This window comes from Vollenhovia emeryi, unplaced genomic scaffold, assembly GCF_000949405.1.
Source record: "Vollenhovia emeryi isolate VEMERY1.0 unplaced genomic scaffold, V.emery_V1.0 DF939375.1, whole genome shotgun sequence".
Taxonomy (NCBI): Eukaryota; Metazoa; Arthropoda; class Insecta; order Hymenoptera; family Formicidae; genus Vollenhovia; species Vollenhovia emeryi.
The window spans coordinates 36,979-60,914 of record NW_011966991.1 but is presented as its reverse complement, the minus strand read 5'-3'; the positions used below and the strand labels follow the sequence as shown (position 1 = coordinate 60,914).

The 23,936-nt window shown below is 34.3% G+C and overlaps 4 protein-coding genes across 6 annotated transcripts in view; all 4 read right to left on the bottom strand.

Moving 5' to 3' along the window:
* LOC105558151 (mannosyl-oligosaccharide alpha-1,2-mannosidase) overlaps positions 1-4,744 on the bottom strand; it is a 16,760-nt gene extending 12,016 nt beyond the window's left edge. Inside the window, exon 1 of the mRNA XM_012005695.1 lies at positions 1,668-4,744. Within this exon, the coding sequence (XP_011861085.1) occupies positions 1,668-1,952 (285 nt within the window). The 5' untranslated portion in view covers positions 1,953-4,744. The remainder of the gene's footprint in view (positions 1-1,667) is intronic.
* A 6,698-nt stretch (positions 4,745-11,442) lies between these two features.
* LOC105558150 (odorant receptor 22c-like) lies at positions 11,443-14,122 on the bottom strand. The gene is made up of 9 exons (XM_012005694.1): positions 13,848-14,122; positions 13,354-13,473; positions 13,112-13,229; positions 12,756-13,020; positions 12,535-12,651; positions 12,261-12,351; positions 12,044-12,186; positions 11,805-11,940; positions 11,443-11,730 (listed from the first exon to the last, which is right to left on the bottom strand). Exons 1-9 carry the CDS (start codon positions 13,992-13,994, stop codon positions 11,674-11,676), a joined length of 1,194 nt encoding a protein of 397 aa, XP_011861084.1. The 5' UTR covers positions 13,995-14,122; the 3' UTR covers positions 11,443-11,673.
* A 76-nt stretch (positions 14,123-14,198) lies between these two features.
* On the bottom strand, positions 14,199-17,706 carry LOC105558143. Its single transcript, XM_012005683.1, has 9 exons — positions 17,469-17,706; positions 17,048-17,167; positions 16,800-16,917; positions 16,456-16,720; positions 16,244-16,366; positions 15,639-15,729; positions 15,095-15,237; positions 14,825-14,957; positions 14,199-14,746 (listed from the first exon to the last, which is right to left on the bottom strand). Exons 1-9 carry the CDS (start codon positions 17,682-17,684, stop codon positions 14,696-14,698), a joined length of 1,260 nt encoding a protein of 419 aa, XP_011861073.1. The 5' UTR covers positions 17,685-17,706; the 3' UTR covers positions 14,199-14,695.
* Positions 17,707-18,345: 639 nt separating this feature from the next.
* LOC105558144 lies at positions 18,346-22,727 on the bottom strand. Of its 3 annotated transcripts, none has more exons than XM_012005685.1 (9): positions 22,301-22,727; positions 21,351-21,470; positions 21,112-21,229; positions 20,776-21,040; positions 20,568-20,690; positions 19,190-19,280; positions 18,881-19,023; positions 18,586-18,718; positions 18,346-18,428 (listed from the first exon to the last, which is right to left on the bottom strand). In XM_012005685.1, exons 1-9 carry the CDS (start codon positions 22,463-22,465, stop codon positions 18,390-18,392), a joined length of 1,197 nt encoding a protein of 398 aa, XP_011861075.1. In that variant the 5' UTR covers positions 22,466-22,727; the 3' UTR covers positions 18,346-18,389. The 3 variants fall into 3 exon arrangements, with proteins under 3 accessions (XP_011861075.1, XP_011861074.1, XP_011861076.1); XM_012005684.1 differs by having other exon boundaries at positions 18,392-18,489; XM_012005686.1 differs by lacking the exon at positions 20,568-20,690 and having other exon boundaries at positions 18,392-18,489.
* Between the last annotated feature and the right edge of the window lie 1,209 nt (positions 22,728-23,936).

Here is a 23,936-nt window from a genome sequence, read left to right as displayed (position 1 = left end):
ATTTTATGGATAGTACTTATTCATTTGCAACATTCTTTATGTAATTTTATTTGCATGAGATAATAATTGGTTATTTTATTGCTCAATAATTTTTTACATATTTACACATTTCATATATTTTATTGATAGTACTTTGTCATCAATTAAATACGCGATATACCGACAAAGTTGACTTCAATTAAAAATGCTAACACTAAAAATATAATAAGAGTTTTTTTATTGAAATTTTTTAAACGATTGCTCTTTTATGGAAAGTATTCCTGTTTATTTATAAATAATTATAGATAAACGCTTGATGTTATTTTGTCGCGGAGTTATCGACGTAAAGAGATATAAAAAAGTAATATATTATATATAAACGGATATACATATATGTCCATCGTATAGAGGAAGGCAAAATCCGTATCTGCCTCCTTCAGCCTCATTATCCATCCAATTAAGAATTTGCATATTAATCACGCGCCGCTATTTCGACAGACGTGACTTGATGGAATCGTTTCAATTAAAGCGCAACATCATTGCCACATATGATGCTTAACAAGAAGCGCGCAAGAACGGAAGCACCACGCCCCGGAGTAGCTTTAAGTTGTAGTCATGCGAGCAAGGGCCGTATGTAATTGTGTTTTGTTTATTTATACCGCGTGTTTCATTCGTTAACGAATCAACGGAACGCTGACGAAAACTGTAGCAAGCAGGTTTACGGAAACATAATCAAAATTACTCATTGTTTTTATGATAATTAATTATCTTGTGAAAAATGTGATATGCATAAATTTATTAACACGTTAAGCGTCAATTTTGTCTACCTTTTCGTTTACTCCATGTAAGAAAAGCAAGCATTATTTCAATAATAGATAAGTTCAAATTTAATAATTATAACAAATAATTATTATTTTTTGTATTTTATATCGTCGATCATCAATGACATGGCGCTTATCGTGTTAAGCAATATAATAAAATGTGATGGGAAAATATAACAGCAAGATTATAACATAATATTTCAAGAATTTTGTTTCCTGTAAACAAGAAATCATTTAATTAAAATTAAATATTAAGACGAAATTAAAAAATTAAGTCCCATAAAAATTGAAATCAATTGATATATACCTTCTTTTATTTTATTTTTTTTTTATTTTTTTTATACAAGTATATACAGATTATATACAAATGAAATATACCTTCAGCAATTTCAGCAATTTAGATATGGAGTAATCTCTAGAGCGATATCTAGATTTGTGTTATTTGAAAGCACATCTGGATAATCGCTTTGTATATAACTTGAAAATCTTTTTCTACTGGAAGTTTAATCATTAATTTTTGCCATAACATTTATTGGTTAACTTTCAATATTAAATATTCTAGTAATAATGGGATAATCTTAAGAAGTTTTTTTTTAAATCTGACTCTTAGAACTTAATTTTCCCATCAAAATATATCTGCGATTTTGATACAACCTATATAAATTCGTGTTGCGCGCGCGCGAGCACGCGTATCCGCGATCTCTTGTTTTATTCTCTCATCTCAGTGCAGTTAATGAGTAGGTTCTTTTTTTGGGGGGGGGGAGGGGGGAGAGAAACGAAGTTAATGTAATATCAAAGTACATCGAACCTGTCTCGGCGCGTTGATGCGAGCACTAGCGAGTTATGGCAATGAAAAGCCGCACTTACCCCGGTATGGAGGTTGATGAGGGAATGAGGAATTCCGGTTTCCGTCTGGAAGGCAGGCAGCATCCGTTCGCCGAGCTGCGCCGCCTTATCCCGGAACATCACGTCTCCCGTGAGAGCGTAACAGGCAAGCAGGCTTCCCATGAAACGAATATTCGTCTCAAACAGCGATATTTCGGAGTTCTGAAACAAAATGAGCAAAACGTTCGGATTAATAACGCGCCAATCGTGGATAGGAGAATTATCGCATTGTATAATATCGCGGATCACACATACACATCCACGCATCCGTCATCATCTGATATAATCGATACATACGTTTATTAATCCTTCCATATTCATTCTAGCCATACGGCTATTATGAATTGCGAAATAAAATATTACTGCAGTTTACATTTTCATATCTGTAAATGTATATTGTTTCCTCATAGGATGATCTCGCAGTCTTGTATTATATAAAGACGGTACGCATGTATATTTTAATATGTATTTAAAATTTATTAACACGCAGAACACATGTTCGTCTTTCATTTGGCATTGTTGTGGTTCGGTGCGATAAAAGTTATTATAAGTACAGTAAGACCTTGTAGAATTATACTTTCTTGATGTATTATAGGTGGATCATAGATTCATCAAAGATGAAAAAAGGGTTTTCATGCCCAACCACTTTGCAATGCAAATTATTAGACACAGCTGTAAGAAAAATAACAAGTAGAAAAGTTCTTATACGTCTTCAAAGTGCCAGACTGTTTTTATGAAATATTTTTAATTTGTCACGTATAATGCACAAAAACAAATAGTTTTTGTTGTTAAGTAATGGAGGAACAAAGTGCTAAATTGTTCAGTAAGATGATATAATGTAATTTTATTTTTGAAAATTATAAAACATGATATAAGAATAGAAAAGAATGTAATAATTGTATGCGGTATATAAAATGTTCCAAATAAATTTAATCGGTAAAAGCCAACGGAATATAGTGTTTGAATAGACGGAAATGGAGATGAGGAGAGTATATGCGTGTATGTGTTGCGTGTGTGTGTGTGTGTGTGTGTGTATGTTACGCCTAAGATTTGCGGCATTGCAGTTTCATTCATCGTGCAGAAACTCGATCTGCATCATCTACGATGTAAACGCGACGTGGATTGCACTATTCATATAGTAAGCAGTGTTCTGTATAGTTATCAGTAGCCTGAAGCAGTAATATTTGAAATGAAAGTTAATGAAGTGTTTCACAGTTTCTGCGTTCAACTAAATGATCTCTTAACAACAAAATTATATTCGAACAATGGTTTTTAATATTTATAAAAACGCTACAATTGCTCTTATTATTCCAATAACTCAAATGTCATGATATGAAATAATATCTGCTCGATATGACATGTTTCTTGATATATAATAGACCATAATGGACCGTTTATCAAAGGTAATTCTGTAAATTATCATCAACGCGATGATAGATATTTGACAGAATCTAATGCGAAAGCTCGATAGTATCAGCCGCAAATGGAGAAGAGCGATGGGTTTCGCATCGTTTGCCACAGAACAGAAAATCTCTTTTCTTCTATCTTTATATCATATATACATTTTTCGGTTTTCTGAGGATTACGCATAATTAGAGTTCTCTCCAGTATTATCGTTACGTACACGAAACATGACGAATGTCGATGCATTAAGATACGCATCGCATTGCGTGACTGTGATTCCACGTGGATGATAGTCAGAGGCGCTGTTGTATACGTTCCGGTCATAATTACATTGTACATTCGTCTTCGTGACAGGCTAGATTGATAAATAATTGTCCATTTGGTGATTAAAGTAGCTCCAGTAGTCTCTCTTATCTTTTGCAGAGAAACTGCATTTTACTTTCAAACGTGCAACGAACAACAATCTGAAATTAATTCGTCTGTATAATCCCTTTATATCATGTCCACGTCATATTTGCATGAATATTGTTGCAAATTTTTAAGTACGTGAATATATTATGTGAAATTTTTATGGATAATATCTCAATATCAAATTACATTTAACGACGCTTTTAGGAACGTGGAATTTATTACATTGTGTAAAATGTTGCGAATTATAAAAAGATGGACATATATTACGCAGCTTGTAAAATGAGTTGTAACGAATGCAATAGGTGGTAATAAAAAAATACGTGCATGTCGGAATAAAACTCACGCTTGAGAAAGTAATTTTCGTACTGTCGCATAAAACATTCTTTTCCAAAAAAAAGTATAAGATACAATCTGATATTTCAAGCATTCAGATTCTGCAAATACAATTTTTGTAGTGTGGTATAAAAATTTTAGTAGCGGCAATGGCAATGGCACACATATTCTATAGATGCCAATATTCTATTATAAACGCCAACCCTGCTAAACATAGAACACAGAAAACCATATCATGCACAATCAAAGCTTTTATTCCTCATTTATACATCTATACAATTTCTGCTATGTTCCTCATTAATTAGCCAGACGAGAAGGTTGGCATTCCTACATTTGGACTAAAAGTTTGCTTTTCAATTCGTGAAAATAGGGCATGGAGATTAAGTATGTATAATTACGGAATTGCCTCCAAAATTGGCCTCACAAATATAGCAAGCTTTGTATCTAAACTGTTCGAAATACTGAAAATACTACTGGGCGAAAATTGCGATGTGAGAATTGAGTTTTTGAAAAATGTTTATTATATATTTATATAAGGCTTACATTTAAAATCATATTAGTGTCAATATCCATTCGATTGCTAAGTTTAAAGCTGCTATAACAAAATATTGTTACGTCCAGTAAGATAAATTCTTTGCCCGAAATATTCGTTGAACATTTGAACATTGAACGGCAGTTACTTTATAATTAGGAGCATCTGAAAACGCTCTGACGCAGAACCGTAGGGATAATGACGCGTGGCGCATGAAAGCGAGTAAATTGGCGTTGTTCTCACGTTTGCGAGGTATTGTGGCGCTAATTGACATTTATGATGCACGTTGCGATAGGAAGTACCGTGGGAAGTTCGTAAGCGATACATTTTCGCGTCGATTATACTCTGGGACTAAAGACTTCTTGTCAACTCCAAATTACACTTTAGATAGATTTTCTATCAAACCTGCAATTTAGCTATCACGTCACATGTAATTGTGCAATTAAGTAGAATTCAACGAATATCGCGCAGTTAAATGAACTTTTACGTCTTATAGAATATAATTTGGTGGAGGTCGTGTTAATATAAAATAATATATATAAAATTTTTATCAAAGAGCAAATATACTTGAGCAATGCACAAACGAATCTTGCTTTCGTTGATAAAATTAGACGAAACTTGTAACACGAACGAAAGTGTCATAGTGTTGTCTACTTATACGTTTGAATATTTTATCCGCGTCCTCGCTCTTGGAAAGCAATATATGTATGCAATCTTCTCGGATGTGACAGGCTTCATCTTCTTTTCACTTTTCTTTTGCGTTTCTACCTTTTCAATTTCCTCCTTTCCCTTTTTCTGCTTACTTATCTATTGCTCTCTTTCTTTTTCCCTTCTACTTTCTTTTACACCCCCGTTTGCGGTAACGTCGTGCGCTCCGTTTACAGCATAGTTATTAATAACGGTAGTAAGTTTTAATGAAAATGTTATACTCTCTTTACACACGTACACGCGCGTACACATACGTCGCGCAGTCGCATTGATATTCGTAGTAGCGTGTGCGTGCAATACCGTCCGGGCATGCCTCTCTTGGATTCATGAACATGCGTGCCGTAGTGCACAGATCCGATGAACTGTTGGTATTTTACACGCGAATCTCTTTGATTATCCACGCCGTTGCCGCTTCAATCCAGGTGCTTGAAATGTAGCGTGTCAAATGGCCTTAAAATTCCGTTGGCGATTAGTACCGGATAAGCATATTTCTCTCATTCGCTCTATCTGACAAATCCCGTCGGAGTGCAATAACGAACTCGCAAAAGACCTCTCTTTTTTTTCCCAGAACATTTGTAATTTGATATGTAGGAAATCATCACAGACTTCGCGCGAAAGAAGTCCAGGTTCCAAAGATGCTCGACCGAATTTTTCTCCGGGTTGGTTAACGTGTGAAAATTCTGCGTGATCTAAAGGCTTGAGAGAGTTTCAACGGACTCGCGTAGAGAGATCTAATCTTTTCGCACAAATGTGAAAAATCACTTGTGGCACCGCATTCAATATAATCCCGGAGAAATATTCTATTTGTTATGGCAGAGAGAAAATTGTTGGCCGAGGTGGATTTGTAAAAAACGTTTTCGCGTCGCAGGACTGTTATTTCACGGCTCTCCGATTCGATTCCCATCTCGTTGAATCAGGGGGTGGAGTCGTCGGTTGAAATAAAGCCAGACAAGAAGCCCGGCTGCTAGGCGTCACGCTATTTTCCACTAGCTCAGCGATACGTCGGACACCCTCGGACACCCTCGCGCGTCCTTCCTAATCTCACTCTCCGTCCTCGCCGCCTTGCAGACGCGTTGTCAGTTCTGTATAAGATCTACTTATCGTTTCGCGCATCTCTTTGCGTACAATGGCCAATAGGCTGCGGGCATTTCGATACGAAACGAAGTATCGTGGCCTCTCGTAAACTCTTGCTCGTTCATCTTCCTATGCCGGGAAGAGAACGTCGGTTGTCGGATGCAACGAAATCGCATTGTACTAGCTAATTTCCTACCGGCTTGTAAAAATGAACGTTTAGCGTTTTCAAGTTATTGTACAAATACGTTCTACACAAAGCTGTACAGCCGATACTTTCCTTTTATTAAATTCCAGCGTTTCTCTCGCTTTACACGAATGGCGGAGGATGTTTTGTGATTATTAAGATGTATAATACTCTCTAACAGTCAATCAGTGAATTATCGCGGAAAACAGTGAATAGTCGCTGATTTGCAGTTGTAAACTTTCAGTGATAATCCACTGATTGACTTTTAGGCAATTTATAGACGTCTCTCGATTCTCAAGAATGTATCAGGTGAGATGCTCAGATTGGAGTTTCATGTCTTGAGATACGGACGGTTCAATAGTCATATTTTGATCAAAGATCGATTGAGACTGTATTCAGCTGAAAAGGGGGCGGATTACTCACCTGAAATTCGTCTTGAGAGTCAAAACATCGATTAAAGCGGCGACACGCGATTATTCTCGAATCTTAGATGACACGAAATTCAAAAACTATTTTCTAAAACTTTCTTTGAAAATCTCTATTGAATCGAGATTACAAATAAATATCAAATTGAGTCTCAAGATTCTCTATTAAACAGTATTATGTCTCAAGACTTTTTAGCTGAATTTCTCAGCAGAATCGCGACTATAAATACGGGCCTTAGAAAGAAATTACTCGTACATTTTGGTACAACGTAAATTTTGACTGTTAAGATTTGTTAGTTAAGGCTGTTTAGATATTTATATTTTGTTTTATAAATACAAATAATTAGATTGTGCGGAAGGGAGTTAAGGCGAAGAAAGGATCTGCAATCCGTATGAAATAGCCGATACTATTCTCGAGGAACGCGGAAGTTATGAGTATATCGCCGTTTCCGAGTATAGCTATCGTAAACGGAAATGTGCCGAGGCAACTCAAGCGAAGAGCATTGTAAGGAGCGAAATCAGTTGTTCGAAGAGGGCTCTTTAACAGATAATAGAGTCACGGTTGGATACACGAGTGGATCACAGGTGTCGATGCGATCTCTGAAGTCGTTTCGTGAATCTTATGGGAAATTGAAATTTTTGGAACATCTCAGGAGTGGTGAAACGCTCGAAGCTTACCACTTTTCTCCAACAATTTTTGTGAATTATCAAATTATTATGTCGAGTAAGCTTTTTAAAAAGTCGTATGAAAAATAGAGAGAAATGACATGATAAAATTGCGACGTTCTAAATAAAAATAATTATACAAAATTAATTAATAGTACAGAAATTATAATTAAATATTGCGCAAGTAGCAGTCAACTAAAACTTGTTCGTTTGGCATTGTCTCATTCGCAAATTGAAAAAATACAAAGTAGACAGATACATGACACCAGTATCAGGATTTACAAAAATACTCATCGCAAACTCCGACGTAAGGAAGTTGTTAGTTTATTGTAATATTTTTATGATCCGTAAAAAGGACTAGACGATTTATATAAATGATACAAAACTCACGTCGCGGGAATAATATCGGATATACAATTAAAGAGACGAGCGGAAATAAAGCCGACAATAATTGAACTGGTTGCAGTTTCGCCGCAACTCCATTCTCTCCGTTACGCGCCGCACTAAAACGAGCCACGTAAGTTTGGTAACATAAAGTCTCGTAAATGTAACATGACCTTAAGCATAGGTCACTGTTTGGCCTTGCAACCGCGTCGCTTGCAGAAGTTTTGCGACTTTAATGGGATGAAATTACATTGCGGAGAGTAACAAGGGTGCGCCGTAAACCTAGAAGAAGCCAGATATTTCCCAAATGCAATGATTTCTGCTTACTCCGCCATCTTTATCTTGTTTTGGCTCATTCATTTTATCACTTATCTTTTTCTGCTGTTTTATCTGGATTTTTCTGCTCGCCGATTAAATGGTGATATACTATTTTTGAAAATGGTCTGCTACAAATTCTGCTTAAAAATACCCTTATTCATCCTGAAGTTAATAATTGCTATCAAATTGTTAAGCACTAGATCGTGACAATATGCAATATCGTATCCCTTTTGCACTCCTGTTAACATTTCTGAACGGTTAATAGCTTCGTTGTTAGATCTTCCGTGTTTTAATCGTGGCATTTTATGAGTTTCTCCCGTGGAAAAGTTGGCCGAGAGGGAAACAAAACTTGAACGTAATCATCGGTTGTGGTTACGCGGCTATATTAGGCGGGACACGTTATAAACTCGATTGCAAGAAGCTCTCGCATGCTTTTGCGCCACTTGTAAAAGCAACTTGTACAAGACTGCACAGCTCGGCAGATAGTCACGAAAGCACTCGCGCGAGTAACAAGTTTCGACACGCCTTTATACACGCTCCACTTTTGTCGGAGCCCCGTACGATAGTTCACCCTCCTTCGCCCCCCTAGGCCGGTCGACGTGAGGTAACAAAGGAATTTTCCTAGGAAGGGATTCGCTTATCTTCGAAAACTGCCGCGGGGGGGAAAAAGTGTTATACTTGCGATAATGCCGTGCGTTGCATCGCCACGTTGACGAGGGGATGACTTTCGAAGTAACAACAACCCTTTTGGGATCCTGTTTCCTACCCCCCCCCTCCTCCCACGTAAACGTCAGACGATACAATGAGTCACCCAAATGACGAGAAATCGAGCAGCCAAAACTTCATGCTAAGGCCCGGTCTACAATGAGTTGTTAGTCGTTAGTCAGAAGTCGGAACTATATGTCGGTCCTTTTTCTTCTACCCAGAAAGGAAAAGGATCAACATATAGTTGCGACTTCTGACTAACGACTAACGACTCATTGTAGACCGGGCCTAAAGCATTCCCTTTGTCGGTGCAACTACAATTGTTGCACCGTTTCCTCGTCCGTGCGATAGTCCGCGGTTCGAATATCATTAATTAATATTTCTATCGAACACTAAACTGGAGAAACTTGACGCATTATGTACGCTCTACGCCCGACAGTCCTATTCTTCACAGTACTACCGCACATTTGTTACACCGAGGGTAAGACGAAGGAGGTTTTCGGTGGAAGAAAGCGTATTTAACGAGACCAGTGGAGAATGCACTAAAAGATCGTAGATCTCTCATGCGGGAGAATTACGGGGATCGAAAGAAAGATGACCTTTTTCCCCATTATTCAATATGTACATATGTATTATTATAGAGGATAATGTGTGAACACACATACACTTTATAAAATATAATAATTAGAGGAATGTCCCCTATTATGAGATAGGCACCTAATATGAGACAGTTTCTGGTAAATTAATAGGCATCGTCTGTTGGCTCCACCGTGAATTCATTGCCCTAGGAGTGAAATCTGTTTAGTGGAGAATTGATTGTCGGATGCGAAAAAAGATTTGCGATTGAATTTGGACGTTGAACAACCATCTCACATTAGAATCCTATCTCATAATAGCGTACTTTCCTCTGCCAATGATGATCTTGATGTCCATTTCGACAAAGATGAAACAAAAGATAGACAGATATATTTTCGTACGCTGAGAAAAAATTCCATCGAATAAATCGATTAAGTGTTTCCGATGGAAAGTTAACCATCGATTTTTCGGATTAAGTTTCTCGATTAAATTATGGATATATTCGAGTGAAGTTTATCCAATGAAAGTGCAGTCACCAATAAAATTTAATCGAAAAAACCGATTATATTCTTCATTGTATATACAATTTAATCGAATATATCCATTTGTTAACATGTAATTGAATTACCCGATTAGATAAGCCGGGATATTTTTCTCAATGTACGTATTTTTATGCCTTTGTAACGTAATCCCTAAAGATCCGTTATCAAAATGTTAATCATAGTGTTATGCCTGTACAGAGACGATCTTGAACTTCGACCGTGTCGAAGTTACAAAGGAAAGGGGGAGGTTGCCGTTATAGTACACATTTACCCTATAAATTTGTTAACATCAAACGTGATGTTTGTCATAATCAGACCGCGTGCAATTAACAATTTTTATAAGCTGACTTTTATGTACAGTAAAGTCTCGATTTAACGTATCCTGATATAACGTACTTCGGATGTAACGGATAAGTAGAAATGCGCATCGTGCATTTACATATCTGAGGTAGCGTTAGACTCGCTTTGTTTCGATCTCGCTGCAGTCTGCCCTAAGATATCGTGCGATCAACTTGTTTACCGAGTGTTTGTGTGATTTCTGAGTTGTGATTGTATATTAAATAATGTTACAATTTATTAAATAATTTTGCAATCCTAACAATTCAAAATGCATCAAGTAATGAAAAAAATTAAAAGGAAGCGTGCGAACTTAAACGTGGCGGAGAAATGATAGATAATTGATGATTTCATATTGCGTAGTATTATACATCAAAACGTTCTTTTTTATATTAAAAACAATAAAAGGGTAAACAAGGTCCGATTTAACACAGTTTCGCTTTTAATGAAACTCCTGCGATGTGTCTTAAATCAAGGTTTTACTGTACTTCACATGTATATAAAAATCTTCGCATGATTTCTTTAAGTTTATATTTAACGAATGTATAACGCAAATGGACTTGGAGTAGGATAAAAACTTAAAGACTGAACTTTACTACACTCGAACACCAATCAGGATTGCGCGATTCGAACATGTTATTAGACAAAGTAACCGTACTAGCTGACAGCAGTGAAATACGACGCGGGACGTGCTAATTTCTGCCTTGGTACGCCCAAGGAGATTTGTGTGCGACGAGTTGCATGCGTTCTTCGTACTTATAAGCAATGCCGATAGTGCTTCTAGTTAGAAGGTGCTCGTGGAATAGAGACATTACATTTGCAGTTTAGATAAGACATATCGCGTGGCAACACGATGTCAAAGGAGTCTGCTCGAGCATCTTATCAAGATTAAAATCACGATTTATAATAGGATTTCACAAATCAAAGCAATCGAGACGGCTAATCGTGTTCTGTGGTCTTACAGTGCAAAACGTTCATAATCTTCCACGTTAAAAAATACATTTTTAAAAAATGCATAATCTTCCATACTATCGCGGTAAAAGCTTATATGTATGTGCACTAAAAAAATGTGCATATTTGAATTTCGCGCGCTTTAACTGAGTTTTGCTTAAAATCTCGAATTGCGATCGTGATTTTACTTTTACAAGCGGATAAGCTAAATCAAATCGTACGGTTTATTCAACGTTAAGAGCTGTTTATTTTAATTATTTAGAGAAATATTTTGGCTCGCACTTAGTTTAATATCAGGATATTTAAGCATAAACGGAGCGCGTAAGTTTCAAAGTTTCTGACAGTCCAGAGAGATGTTACTTTCTATCTAACACGATGCACTTTTCTTCACGAAAGTATTTGTCAATCACGATTCATTGTTGAGAACTATATTCTGTGATTACTGTCGGCGCACAGAATACAGTACCATAAAGTATGATAACGACGAGCTGACGAGCTGCAATAGGACATATATAAAAATATAAAATTTGTAACGAGTAATTTTCTATACGTGTAAGTTGCTCGTTTTACCGTGGCGAAACCTGGTAAAGACGGCACGAACAGACCAAGGCAAATCATCATTGTGCAAGTCTTCATACTTCGGTACGTTATCATCATGAGGCACTTTTGCGTGCTTAATGGAGCTTCATACCATCGAGTGTTGCATCTGCGATGCCATATATTAATCGACATTAATCGATCTATTACATGCAATTACATAAATTGGCGATATGTGTTTAACTAAAATATCGTTTCTTCTCTGCACTCACATTTTCTTAAAGATATCGTCACTATGATCTATTACCAGTTGGCCAGTGTAAGTACAAAGTAACATGTAGCAAAAATGACTGAAAACGTATAAGAGCAATATGCTCGTACCGCCGATATCTCCCGCCATGACGCGCTCGCACAACTGCGAAACTTGCGATCTCTTAAAAATTATCATACGACGTTAATGGTACACAATCAGAAGCTTCATAAACTCACAAGGTATAGATTGATGCTTAACGATGAAACGCTGAGAGGAATCGCAAAAAAGTGAGCAATTGAGAAAGTGTTTTTGAGGGAATCGATGGACCTTGAACGATTATTAGTAATATGAATTTGAGTTCTTAAAAAAAGGTTGTAGTGTAAAAACACTAAAACCAGATCAATCAATAGAACAGTTTTAAAATATGAAATTATTTCGTGCCGTAAAACGCAATTTTTTTACGCTCTTAAGAATTATTTTGGAAAGAATCTTATAAACTGGAATACCAACTCGATAGCATTTTGATGACCGTCGACAGTCTCCACGAGGCTTTTATGAATACTGAATTTTTCTGGAGAGATTAACCATTTCATTTGACTGTTGTTCACAATACGTTCAATTCGATAACTGAAATGCAATTATCTCATGGTATATTCAATCGTAACAATATGTTATATTGAATCAAAACCATGTGTTTATAGTTTCTTTATTAATATTTAAAAATTCGTTACCTAGTGATTTGAAACATTGCACATGTGTGTTGTACATACATTAGCACGAACGTTTCGACAGCTATCATCGTGCTAATACCAATAAAGCCCGACAGGAGCAAATAGAATGTTAACAATCCGATGTATTTCTCCTCATTGACAAACAATTCTACCATGACCGAAATCTGCCACAATGATCGCGATTCGTTTAATGGCATCGCGATATCGAGAATACTTGGCGAAGAAAGCATTAATATAAAGACGAAGGTCGTTGTGTATATCCATACTGTAACAATCTGGTATTCTAATTCCAATTTTTTAATTTTAATTCCATGATCGCACTACGGCACGTTTTGAAATTTAACTTTAATACTCACTTAAAAGAATAATTGTGCAAGATCTCCCGATATTAGCGCGATGGCGTATGATTTTAAATTCCTCTTTCTCTTTTAGGGTATTCCAATCATATCGTATTTGTTCCATAAGCTCTCTCACCTATAAGAACGAGATGCTAATAATTCACATAGATATATGAGCTACATATACGAAGAGAAGATGTCTGATTTTTCAGGACGTCATGTGATTCGAACGCGTTTATAGAAATCAATCATAAACTTACTTTACTGCTATTAGTAAACATGGCAAAATATTTAACTGTGTAATACAGTGTAATTCCCAATATCGAGAAAATATTTAAAAGGCGATCCACGCTGTATCCCTTGACAATAAACGATGATAACTAGAATTATATACATACTATTCGTCCATAAAACTTGTATAAGTGTCTACATAATACGTATAACAATAATTTACGTGCTAATCTACTAACATTTAAATCTCGTATAAAATTAAGTGTTAAAATTTTGATGCTCATCGAAAATTTATAATAAATATTATAAAAGTATGAAATTAGAGACCCAAATTATTATATCGTACTTTTGAAAACAGAATTGCTTACGAATAATAAAATCAGACATGGTAATTGTATGTAATAACAAATTATTAACGGTAATTATTAACTATAAAATAATTAAAAGCACAAAAAGAATAAGAGCGCTAATTGTAAGCTGCGAAACAAATATCGAAGTCAAATTTGCTCAATCTACGACAAACCTGAAAAAAGACATTAGATAAAAGTAGGAGAAACAAAAATGTGCTATAGACGTAGTTTGTGCGTTGCGTATAATATGGCCACAGTCCAAGGCACGTTAAAAGTATTCGATTCACTCTATAGTAATGACTCCCAGCGAAGTCGTTCATGTCTGCGCGATACTAGAGACACTGTTCCGTTCGACAACTTATAGAGATTCTTATTTTTACTAGTGTCTATAAGTATTGCGTATCGGTCATTTTTTCTACAAAACGCTGAGAACTACATATAGACAGTATTAAATGTAATCTTCGTAAAAAAAATAGCGTAGCTAGTATTAGGAATTTATAAGAGAGACGACTTTATAGCCATTATGCGTATCATGTCACGTATATAGAATAATGAAAGGAAATAGTTTGGTAAATTGACATAAATAATTTATTCTTGTGGATGGCAGTGAAATACGATGAGAGTGATAGTATACACAATTTATAGAATTTTTTTTATGCAGGCGCTTTACACTCGTGCTCTGTCGCCAAAGTCATATATCTTCATATCTTTATTTCCGCATGAAGCGACCGTGTTAATTATCTCCCTTGTATAATAATAGAAAAAACTTATATTCGTAATATTACTGTGGATACAATGGAAAAGAGATGTGTTAATTATGCCATAATCTTACGGAAACGCAACCAAAATGTTGAAGAGTGAGCAACACAACGTTAGGTATATTTAGAGCTTACTTCATATACAGTAATGAAAACAGTTTCACAGATTAATTGCATTTGTATGCAAAAGGTAAGATATAAATAAATTTAAGCTACTTGCGTCGTGGAACTTTAAGTTCCAATTTTTTATTTCATGGGAATATTTAAAAAAGGGAAAAAATCGCTGCAAAGTATGAAATTGACGTACTTGCAAGCTGAAACATAAATTATATCACAGCAAGTCTAAAGTAAAATTATTCGATAAAGAGTTATTACAAGTGCCGAAGTTTTACCGTAGCAAAACCTTCGAATGACGGAATGAACAAGCCATTAATGACGATTGTGCAATGTCGCATGCTCCTTTGCATCACAAGCATCAATAATTTCTGTGCTTTCAACGGAGCTAGATACCATTGTACGTTATATCTAAAATATTTTTATTAGAGAAGCGTAACTGACAGTTTTTATTTTTCTCTAACCCCCTTTATTTGTCACGTAATATAGTCCGTACATTTTTCTTGCATTTAATATCCTTATCAACTAAAGGTTAATGTGATACTCACATTCTGTGAAAAATATCGCTGCTATAATCGATCACTTTCTGTCCCAAGTAGTTATAGAAAAACATGTACCAAAAATGACCAACGATGAAGAGAAAACTCATAATTATTTCACCGTATTCCTTGGACGTTATCAATCGAGAAAACTGTACCGCATCAATAAAACAAATGTGTTTATGTAGGGAAGAAATAGCAACAGTTGTATTGACAAATACAATGTAGATATAACATAGACATTATTTCGATAGATACTACCGAGGGGTAAACTGCTGAGAGCATTGCGGTGTACAGATTTGCGGCATTACTAGGAATTACTAGACATTTTTTGGGCATTAGTGGGTGTTATTTGGCCTTGCTAAGGCGTTATAAAGAATCTAAAAAGATAAAAAAGATAAAATAAGATAATATCCAGTGGGTCGAATTTTAATGCATTAGTAGGCATTGGTGATTTTTGGTCAGCGGTTTACCCCTCGGATACTTTTGATACTTCCCAAAATGTCTTAATTGTTGTATGGCATTAAATATGTATATATGAATAATTACTCACGCGATAAAGATTGACGCTCAGCGATAATACCCCTAAGGGCAACAGTAATGAATAAGCCCATGTATAACTTCTCTTTAACATATTGATAAACCTTATGCAATAATAAACTTTAAATACATGTTGAGAAAATATATTCACATGCAGGATGAGTCATAAAGGCGGTCCCAACCTTTTACCATAAGAGATGAATTACCGAGCGCTGTAGTCAATTGCGGTCAACTCGGGACAAAATGGATAAAATTTCATTCTACGTGTCTCAATCATGTAATATCTAATTATTTCTCGAGAGAAATGTAATTACATATTACATGAATGAGACATGTAGAACGGGATTGTATCCATTTTTTCCGAGTTGGCTACAGTCGGTAATTCACCTCTTATGGTAAAAAGTTGGGACAGCTTTTATGACTCACCCTGTATATAATTATATATAATATGTCAATAATATGCTATCGACTTATATTACTTCTCATAAAATCTAGTAAATTATATAAATTTGCGGGAAAATTAGAAGATTCGAGGACAAATCGTGCTACAGAATAATAAGCGTCTAATCATACACATGACAATTACACATCACGAACACAACAGTACGTATTACGAACTCGATTGCATTTTTGTACATATTGAAGCCATTGATTATCCCTTGACATATTATTGTATTTCTTTTGGTAAAAGATAGAGTATTGTATACCGCGTCTTTAAGCAATGCTTGTTCGATACGATAGCTGAAATTGATAATGTAATTGCAACACGTCCACAAGCGTCATTACAATCAAAATTGATTCATTTCTTGAAGTCTTAAATTTTGTTTTACCTAGCGATTTCAAATAAACCACACGCATGATGAGTGTATGACATATTAAGCGTTTCGGTGGCTACCACTGTAGTTAGACCACTCACGACGAAAATACCCATTACCGACAAAATGAGAAAAAAATGCTTTTGCTGATCTATAAAACATTCTATTAAGACCGGGAATTGTCGTAGACGTGATTCATTTTTACTGAATGTGATGTCCAGAAGAAAGTTTGATAGAAATTGTGACAGAATGAAGCAAAAAATAGACACATAGATGAACACTGTAATTAAACGATTAACGTCTGTATCGAAGTAACCGAAAGAAAAGTATAAAATAATGATATTAGATATATTGCTTACATGTCGTAATCAACGTAATAAATCTTCCAATATCTGAGAATTCTTTTATTATTTCAATTTCTTGTTTGTTGTTTAACGTATTCCAATCGTCAACCATTCGTTCCATCAGACCTCGCATCTGTGTTCGTAATATATTGGTTATTTATTGTGACTTCCCACAAATGTCACAAAGATTAATAATTATCATTCACTTATTTTAAGCTACTCTATAAGTATCTGCGTTTGATATCGTATATTCTTTTTCTTACCTGTCTTATATTTAAACAAAGAACATTGTATTTTAATGTGTAGGCGAGCCATGGGACGGTGTACGCGAGGATATGTAGAAGAACGTCTATATTATATTCTTTTGTGGTGAAAGTCATTAACTAGAAGATATGGCATTTTCCACTCAAATTATTTATACTTTTACATTAATGTTATCAATAATTCTTTTGGTTAGAACAGCTTTCAAGAAGTTATTCAAAATGCATACAAATAAGACGTATTTATTTAAATGCTACCACATTTGTTATAATTTAACGCTTATAATAAAAGCGGAATATCTTTTTCTTTATAATGAAAGTCATATGCATTAAGGTCTTTTAGTGTATTCAATTTTACTAATTCTTACATTAAACAGTATACAAAGAACATTAACGAGACGTAGCAAAAAACAAATTATCGTACCTGGAGTACTATGCTTAATATAAGTGTTATCGTTGTTGACACTATTGCGAAATATTTGAAAGTAGACCCTTGGTACGGCCATAGTCCGATACACAGTAATAAAATTCGATTTATTGTATAATAAGTGCTCACAGGGCAATCTTGCCATCTTTGTTCTAGGGTCATAACGCGTTTGTGCCGAATTTCTTTCCACGCGTTGCCTCGTAGGTTCGGCATGTTTGACAGCAGTTTATAATTCGATATTTTTACGATATTAAAATTTTCGATATTAGAATTCAAGTAAATTATTAAACTAGCAAAAAATTATACTTGAATACCTATAACTTACTATAATCATACAAATTATAGCTACTGCACTTATATTTCGCTAGTGTATGCATGTACAAGCCTCAAGTAAACGTTATTACTTGCGTGAACCGATTATCTGTTTTCTCAACGTATGCATTTGATATTTCTCTCCTAACGTTCGATCGACGCACGCGCAATTGAAAAGTCGCGCTTTCGCGTCTCTTCATTCTTATTTGTGGCATGATACGCTCCAGTATTCCTCTTACGGTATTAGAAAGATCACTGTGCGGTTTTAATCCTTAGAACTGTGACTTGTGCGTCCTTGGCGCGCATCGTTAAGATTGTGTTATTATTATAATAATGTGAAGATTTATTTTCAATTATGAACATCCGATTATGTATTATACATACTCTTTTCACGTTAGAAGGACATATTTGTAATTTTATTGTGAATATTATGCGGTGGTAATTATACTAATTATACTACATCTTGTCAAAGAGTAATCAAAAAGTTAAAATATCTCTACAACATATTTTTATTTTACGTACAATAATGCATTTTAGATTAAAGTAGATTAATGCATCTGTACTGTTATATTTATATGTAAAACGTATGCTACAAATATATTAGAACTACTCGTGTCGTGGAATTTTAATCCTGATTTCTATTTTCTGCGGATAATTAAAATAGAGAAACAATCAATGCAAAATATGAAATGGACGTACTTACAAGCTGAAATAGAAAGTATGTTATAGCAAATCTCAATTTATTATAATTATATTAGCAAAAATATTGGATAAAGTATTATTGCAAGTGCCAAAATTTTACCGTAGCAAACCCTTCAAATGATGGAATAAACAAGGTAAACATGACCATTGTGCAATGTCGTATGCTCCTTTGCATTATAAGCATCAATAATTTTTGTACTTTTAACGGAGCTAGATACCATTTTACGTTGTATCTAAAATTGTTATTAGAGAATCATAACTGAAAAATTTGATTACGTCATAGATTTATTTTTCCTTAACTTTTTATTTATTGCGTGTTTATATCCCGCACGTTTTCCTTGTATTTAATATCCTTGCTAAGGATTGATGTACAGTGTAATATATACAATACTTACATTTTATGAAAAATATCGCTACTATGATCGATCACTTTTTGTCCAATGAAGTTAACGAAAAACATATGCATAAAATGACCCACGATGAAGATAATACTTATAAACGTTTCATTGTAATCCTTGGACGTTATTAATCGAGATAACTGTGTCACATATATAAAACTAATTTGTTTTGGCAGATAACAAATAGTAACAGTTGTATTTGCGGATGCAATACAGGCAAAATATAGATATTATTTCGATGGATATCACCTCCGATAAATATATGTTAGTTATTGTATGCTATGATACATATTAATAATTACTCACGCGATAAAGATTAATACTCAGCGATAATACTCCAAAGGGTATTAATAATGAATACGCCAATGCATAATTGCTCTTCAACATTTCGATGAACCTTAAAGAATAATATATTTTAAATAGGTGTCGAGAAAATATATTCACATCAATGACTATAAATAACTTGTCAATTAGAAACTTAAGACTGCTAAGAGTACGTACTTAGTATTTTTTTATTGTTTCTTTAAGAATTAGAAAAGTAGTTACTGGTACATAACGTGCCATTTGTTGTAAACAATATTACATGAATTTTAGGCAATTTTATTAGGCTGTTTACTTTGATATTTAGTATCATAACATTGAAAATCAAAACGTGCAAATTAATGCTCTTAGACCACCGGTCGGATAAGAGTACGCATCACATTTGCTAAGAGTATGCACCTGTGACTTTTACTTTTATTATTTTATGACTTATATTTATTACATAGTTCATACTTTCTATTACATTTACTAAACTTATTCCATTGTTAGAAGATTAGGAGAATCGCTACCTATCCAAGAATTTGGGGAAGAAAGCGCACTCCAAAACTATTGCCGCGAAACAAAGCAATTTTCACCAATCGAGAATTTCGCTAACAAAATGTCGTATATTTAATTTAATTACTAAAAGAACAAATGTTAATTTAATTTAAAATTAATACTTTGTTTCAAAGTTTTAATTATAAAATGTAGCCGTATAAACATTTAAAACCGAGGTATAAAACAGGATACTTTTAAATGAAGTAAATATTTATTGTTCAAGTAGAGAACATCGCGGTAAAACCACCAGTACATAGTTTGGGGTCAAGAGTACGTGCGTACTCTTGGGTTAAAAAGTAATACGTACTCTTGGCCGACGTGACAGCATTTCATAAAACTATAAGAGAGTACTAGAGAGTACATACACACATTAACACGACAGCATGGGTTTCATACCATTTATTAACATACAGAACAGGCTTCAAAACCATATAAATCTTTACATAACACCTCAAAAAATTATTACTTAAGTAATAATATCAAAATATAATAAAAAATTGAAATGTAACAAAAGTTAATTATCTGTAATTTCTAAAGAAAAATTAGTTGAAAGAGATGATATACGCAGTAACATAAACTATTAGAGATTTTAATAACTCACATTTAGAAAATCATAGTGCCGACATAAATCTATATCTATGTATAGTGCGTACTCTTAGAAAATGCGTACTATTAGCAGCCCTTACCCTATATCTTGATGATTTATATGAATTCTCGCATAAAATCTCGTAAGCTTTACAAATTTTTTTGTAAAATTATAAGATTCGAAGACAAGTCGCTTTGTAGAATAAAAAAACTTGTAATCATACATATGACAATTACGAACTCAATCGCTATTTTGTACATATTGAAGCCACTGATTATTCTTTGGTATAGTATGGATTTTTTCTCGGTAGAAGACGCATTACCTTGTACCATATCTTTCAGGAATGCTTGTTCTATGCGATAACTAAAATTTAAAATGTAATCGCGATATATTTGCAAGGACTATTAAGAACCTGATTCATTTCTTAAAGTCGTGAACTTTGTTTTACCTTGCTATTTCAAATAAACCACACGCATGATAAGCATGTGATAGACTAAGCGTTTCGGTGGCTACCATTGTGGTCATACCACTCATGACAGCCAAACTTAGTAACAACAAAAGCGGATAAAAATACTTTTGCTGATCTATAAAACATTCGAATAAGATCGGGAATTGTCGTAGATGTGATTCGTTTTTACTCGACGTGATGTCCAGAAGAAAGTTTGATAAAAATTGCATCAGAATGATGCAACCACCAAGTACATAGATGATCACTATAATTAGACGATTAAAGTCTGAATCGAAATGTAAAGTATACAAAAATGATTTGAGATATATTGCTTACATGAGGTAATTAATGTGATGAATCTTCCAATATTTGAGTATTCTTTTATTATTTCAATTTCTTGTTTGTTGTGTAACTCATTCCAATTTTTAAGCATTTGTTCCATCAGGCTTCGAATCTGTGTTCATAATATAATGACTATTATTATTTCCCAAAAACGCCTCAAATAAGATTAATAATTATGATTTATTTGTCGTAAGATTCTCCGTAAGAATCTCCATTTGATACCGTTTTCTTACCCCTTTTATGTTTAAGCAGAGAACATTATACTTTATTGCATAGCCTAACCATCCGATGCTGTACGCGAGGACACGTAGAAGAATGCCTATAGTATATTCTGTTGTGACGAAAGTCAATAGCTAAAAATTATATTTTCCTTTTAGATCATTTCTAATGTGACGTTAATGTCATCGATAATTCTTTCGGTTAGAATAGCTTTAAAGACACGGTGGAAAAATTTATGTTAAATTTAACAGATGTCACATGTCCCAAACGGTTCACATAAATTTTTGTGTTAATTTAACATAATATGGATATGTTAAATGATCACACTAATACTCTGTTAATATTTTCACACAAAATAAATGCATGTCTCCAGATAATTTGAGATACGTTTTGTGTAAAATTAACATATTTTTAATGATAAAAAAAAATTTTTTAATTGTAATTTTTACATTTTACAAATGTAATAAGTGGCGGTTCAAAATCTCTCTCACTTATGTTATATAGAATAAGATCAACATTTTATTCTGTACATTTTAACAGATAACTCTTTTACTAATAATATAGAACATATGTATTGTGTAAGATTAAAAAATAAGTATGCATTGTGTTGTTTAAACAGTTCTTTTCAGTTATTTGAATAATTTTAATAATTTTGAGGTCAATTAACACAAGAGCAATATGTTAAATTAACACATGAATATGTTAAACATTTAACACAAAAATTTTAACTGGCATTTTTTAAAATAAGAAAACACAATTTTTCCAACTGTGTATTATTCAAAATACAATAAAAAAGGTTCGTTTTATATATTACCATTTGTTATAATTTAACAATTGTAATGACGAATTACTTCTTTTAGACAAAGAATAGTTATACATTAAAGCCTTCTAGTGTAATTTGTTTTACTAATTTCTATATTTTAAGTATATAGGACATAAATGAGAGATAAAAATGTTTTAGTACCTGAATTACTACGCCTATTACTAGCAATCCACTTGTTGTTAATATTACGATATATCTGAGAGTAGAGGTGTAATACGGCCATAAGCCGACACATAGTAATAAAATTCGATTGATTGTATAGTAGGTGTTCACAGGGCAATCCTGCCATCTCAGTGCTGGTGTCATAACGAGTCCGCCAAATTCTTTTCACGAACTACCTCGTAGGTTCCATGCATTTGATCAAAGTTTATATATAATTCAGTCTACAAATTTAAATAAACTGTTGTATTAGCTAAAAATTACAATAAACTACTTATAGTTTAGGGCAATCATACAAATTATAGCTTTAGTACATATTTGACTAGTGTGTGTGTCCATTACCTTAGGGTAAACATTATTACTTGCGTGAACCGATTATCTGTTTTCTCAGCGTATTTTATGTTTCTCTCCTAACGTTCGATCGACGCAAGCGCAATCGAAAAGTCGCACTTTTATGCCTTTCGCGTCTCTTCATTTCAGTTCGAGACACGGTACGTTATAGTACGTCTCTTGCGAGTTGTTGTGCTTGCGCATTAACATCTTTCCAGATTAGAAACTCATTGACTGGAAAGATCATTGTGTGGTTGTTGGATCTGCAATCTGTGTTTCGTGTTTGGTGATTATCGTGAAGATTATGTTATTAATACAGTGGAAACTTATTTTGACTTACATCCAAACTTTAAATCCCAGTAAGCGGTCATAACTAGAGACCCTCTGGTCAGAGTCTGACCATACGGAAGCACGCTGTGATTGATCCGCCATTTTTCGTCAATTCGCGCCAGTTTCATTAAGCAGTAATTATTCAGTTTAGGTCCCTCACCTCCAAAATGGAATGAAATTAGTCTCAAAGCGACTTCGCTTGTGTCACAAGTCGAAAATATACGCGTAGACATCTCATCTATACTGTTATTGCGACAAATTAATATTTGTCATATGCCTCGGTGGTCGAATTGGTGAGACGCCCGCCTAAAGTGTAGGGAGATCCAGGATCAAACCCTGGCTAAGGTAATATTTAATATTATATAAAAATAATATTTTTCGCAATAAATTTTCTGTGTTAAAAACACGTCGCCAGTCATGGTCGATTAGAAACTTGATCATTATTAGTCATTTGCTAGCGTCAAACAATTCTTGAAAGATAAAACGACTCACTGTGTTACACAGTGTCGCCTGTGTACGCTGCTAGAGAGCACCCTCTGATTAGAGGGAAACCAAAGTAGAGGGTCCAAGCCTCGGAGTCCGAAATTCGCTCTTACGAACTTGCGATTATCTGACGATAAATCTCGGGTATGATCAGGAATCTTTTCCTTTAGTGTAAACTCGTGAAAAGCGAAAAATTTCATTGACGAGTATTGAGTTCGTCAATGAAGTACCAAAATTAATCAGATATTCGTTAAATTTCGTTTTCTTTGAAACTTGTTGACAAACTTACGATGTACGATTTAATTCGCGCGTACTCATGTGTAATAAATAAACGAATTTTCTACGAAATATAAAAAGGAATCATTCATATTTAATTTCTCGTAATCAATCTCGTATGAAATGTGTACTTACGTTTCGTGGTATAATTGACCAAATCTCGTGACATGATTGACCAAACCCCGTGGAATGATTGACG

Coding starts and splice junctions, on each gene's coding strand:
- LOC105558150 (XM_012005694.1), bottom strand. CDS start 13,994: ATGAACGACTTCGCTGGGAGTCATTACTATAGAGTGAATCGAATACTT. Junction 13,474..13,847: donor TATCTAATGTCTTTTTTCAG/GTTTGTCGTAGA, acceptor ATATAATTCTAG/TTATCATCGTTTATTGTCAA. Junction 11,731..11,804: donor CTTTACCAGGTTTCGCCACG/GTAAAACGAGCA, acceptor GTCCTATTGCAG/CTCGTCAGCTCGTCGTTATC.
- LOC105558143 (XM_012005683.1), bottom strand. CDS start 17,684: ATGCCGAACCTACGAGGCAACGCGTGGAAAGAAATTCGGCACAAACGC. Junction 16,367..16,455: donor GGTTTATTTGAAATCGCTAG/GTAAAACAAAAT, acceptor TATCAATTTCAG/CTATCGTATCGAACAAGCAT. Junction 14,958..15,094: donor AGCGATATTTTTCACAGAAT/GTGAGTATCACA, acceptor AAAATATTTTAG/ATATAACGTACAATGGTATC.
- LOC105558144 (XM_012005684.1), bottom strand. CDS start 22,465: ATGACACCAGCACTGAGATGGCAGGATTGCCCTGTGAACACCTACTAT. Junction 21,471..22,300: donor TAATAGGCGTAGTAATTCAG/GTACTAAAACAT, acceptor TATAATTTTTAG/CTATTGACTTTCGTCACAAC. Junction 18,719..18,880: donor AGCGATATTTTTCATAAAAT/GTAAGTATTGTA, acceptor TAACAATTTTAG/ATACAACGTAAAATGGTATC.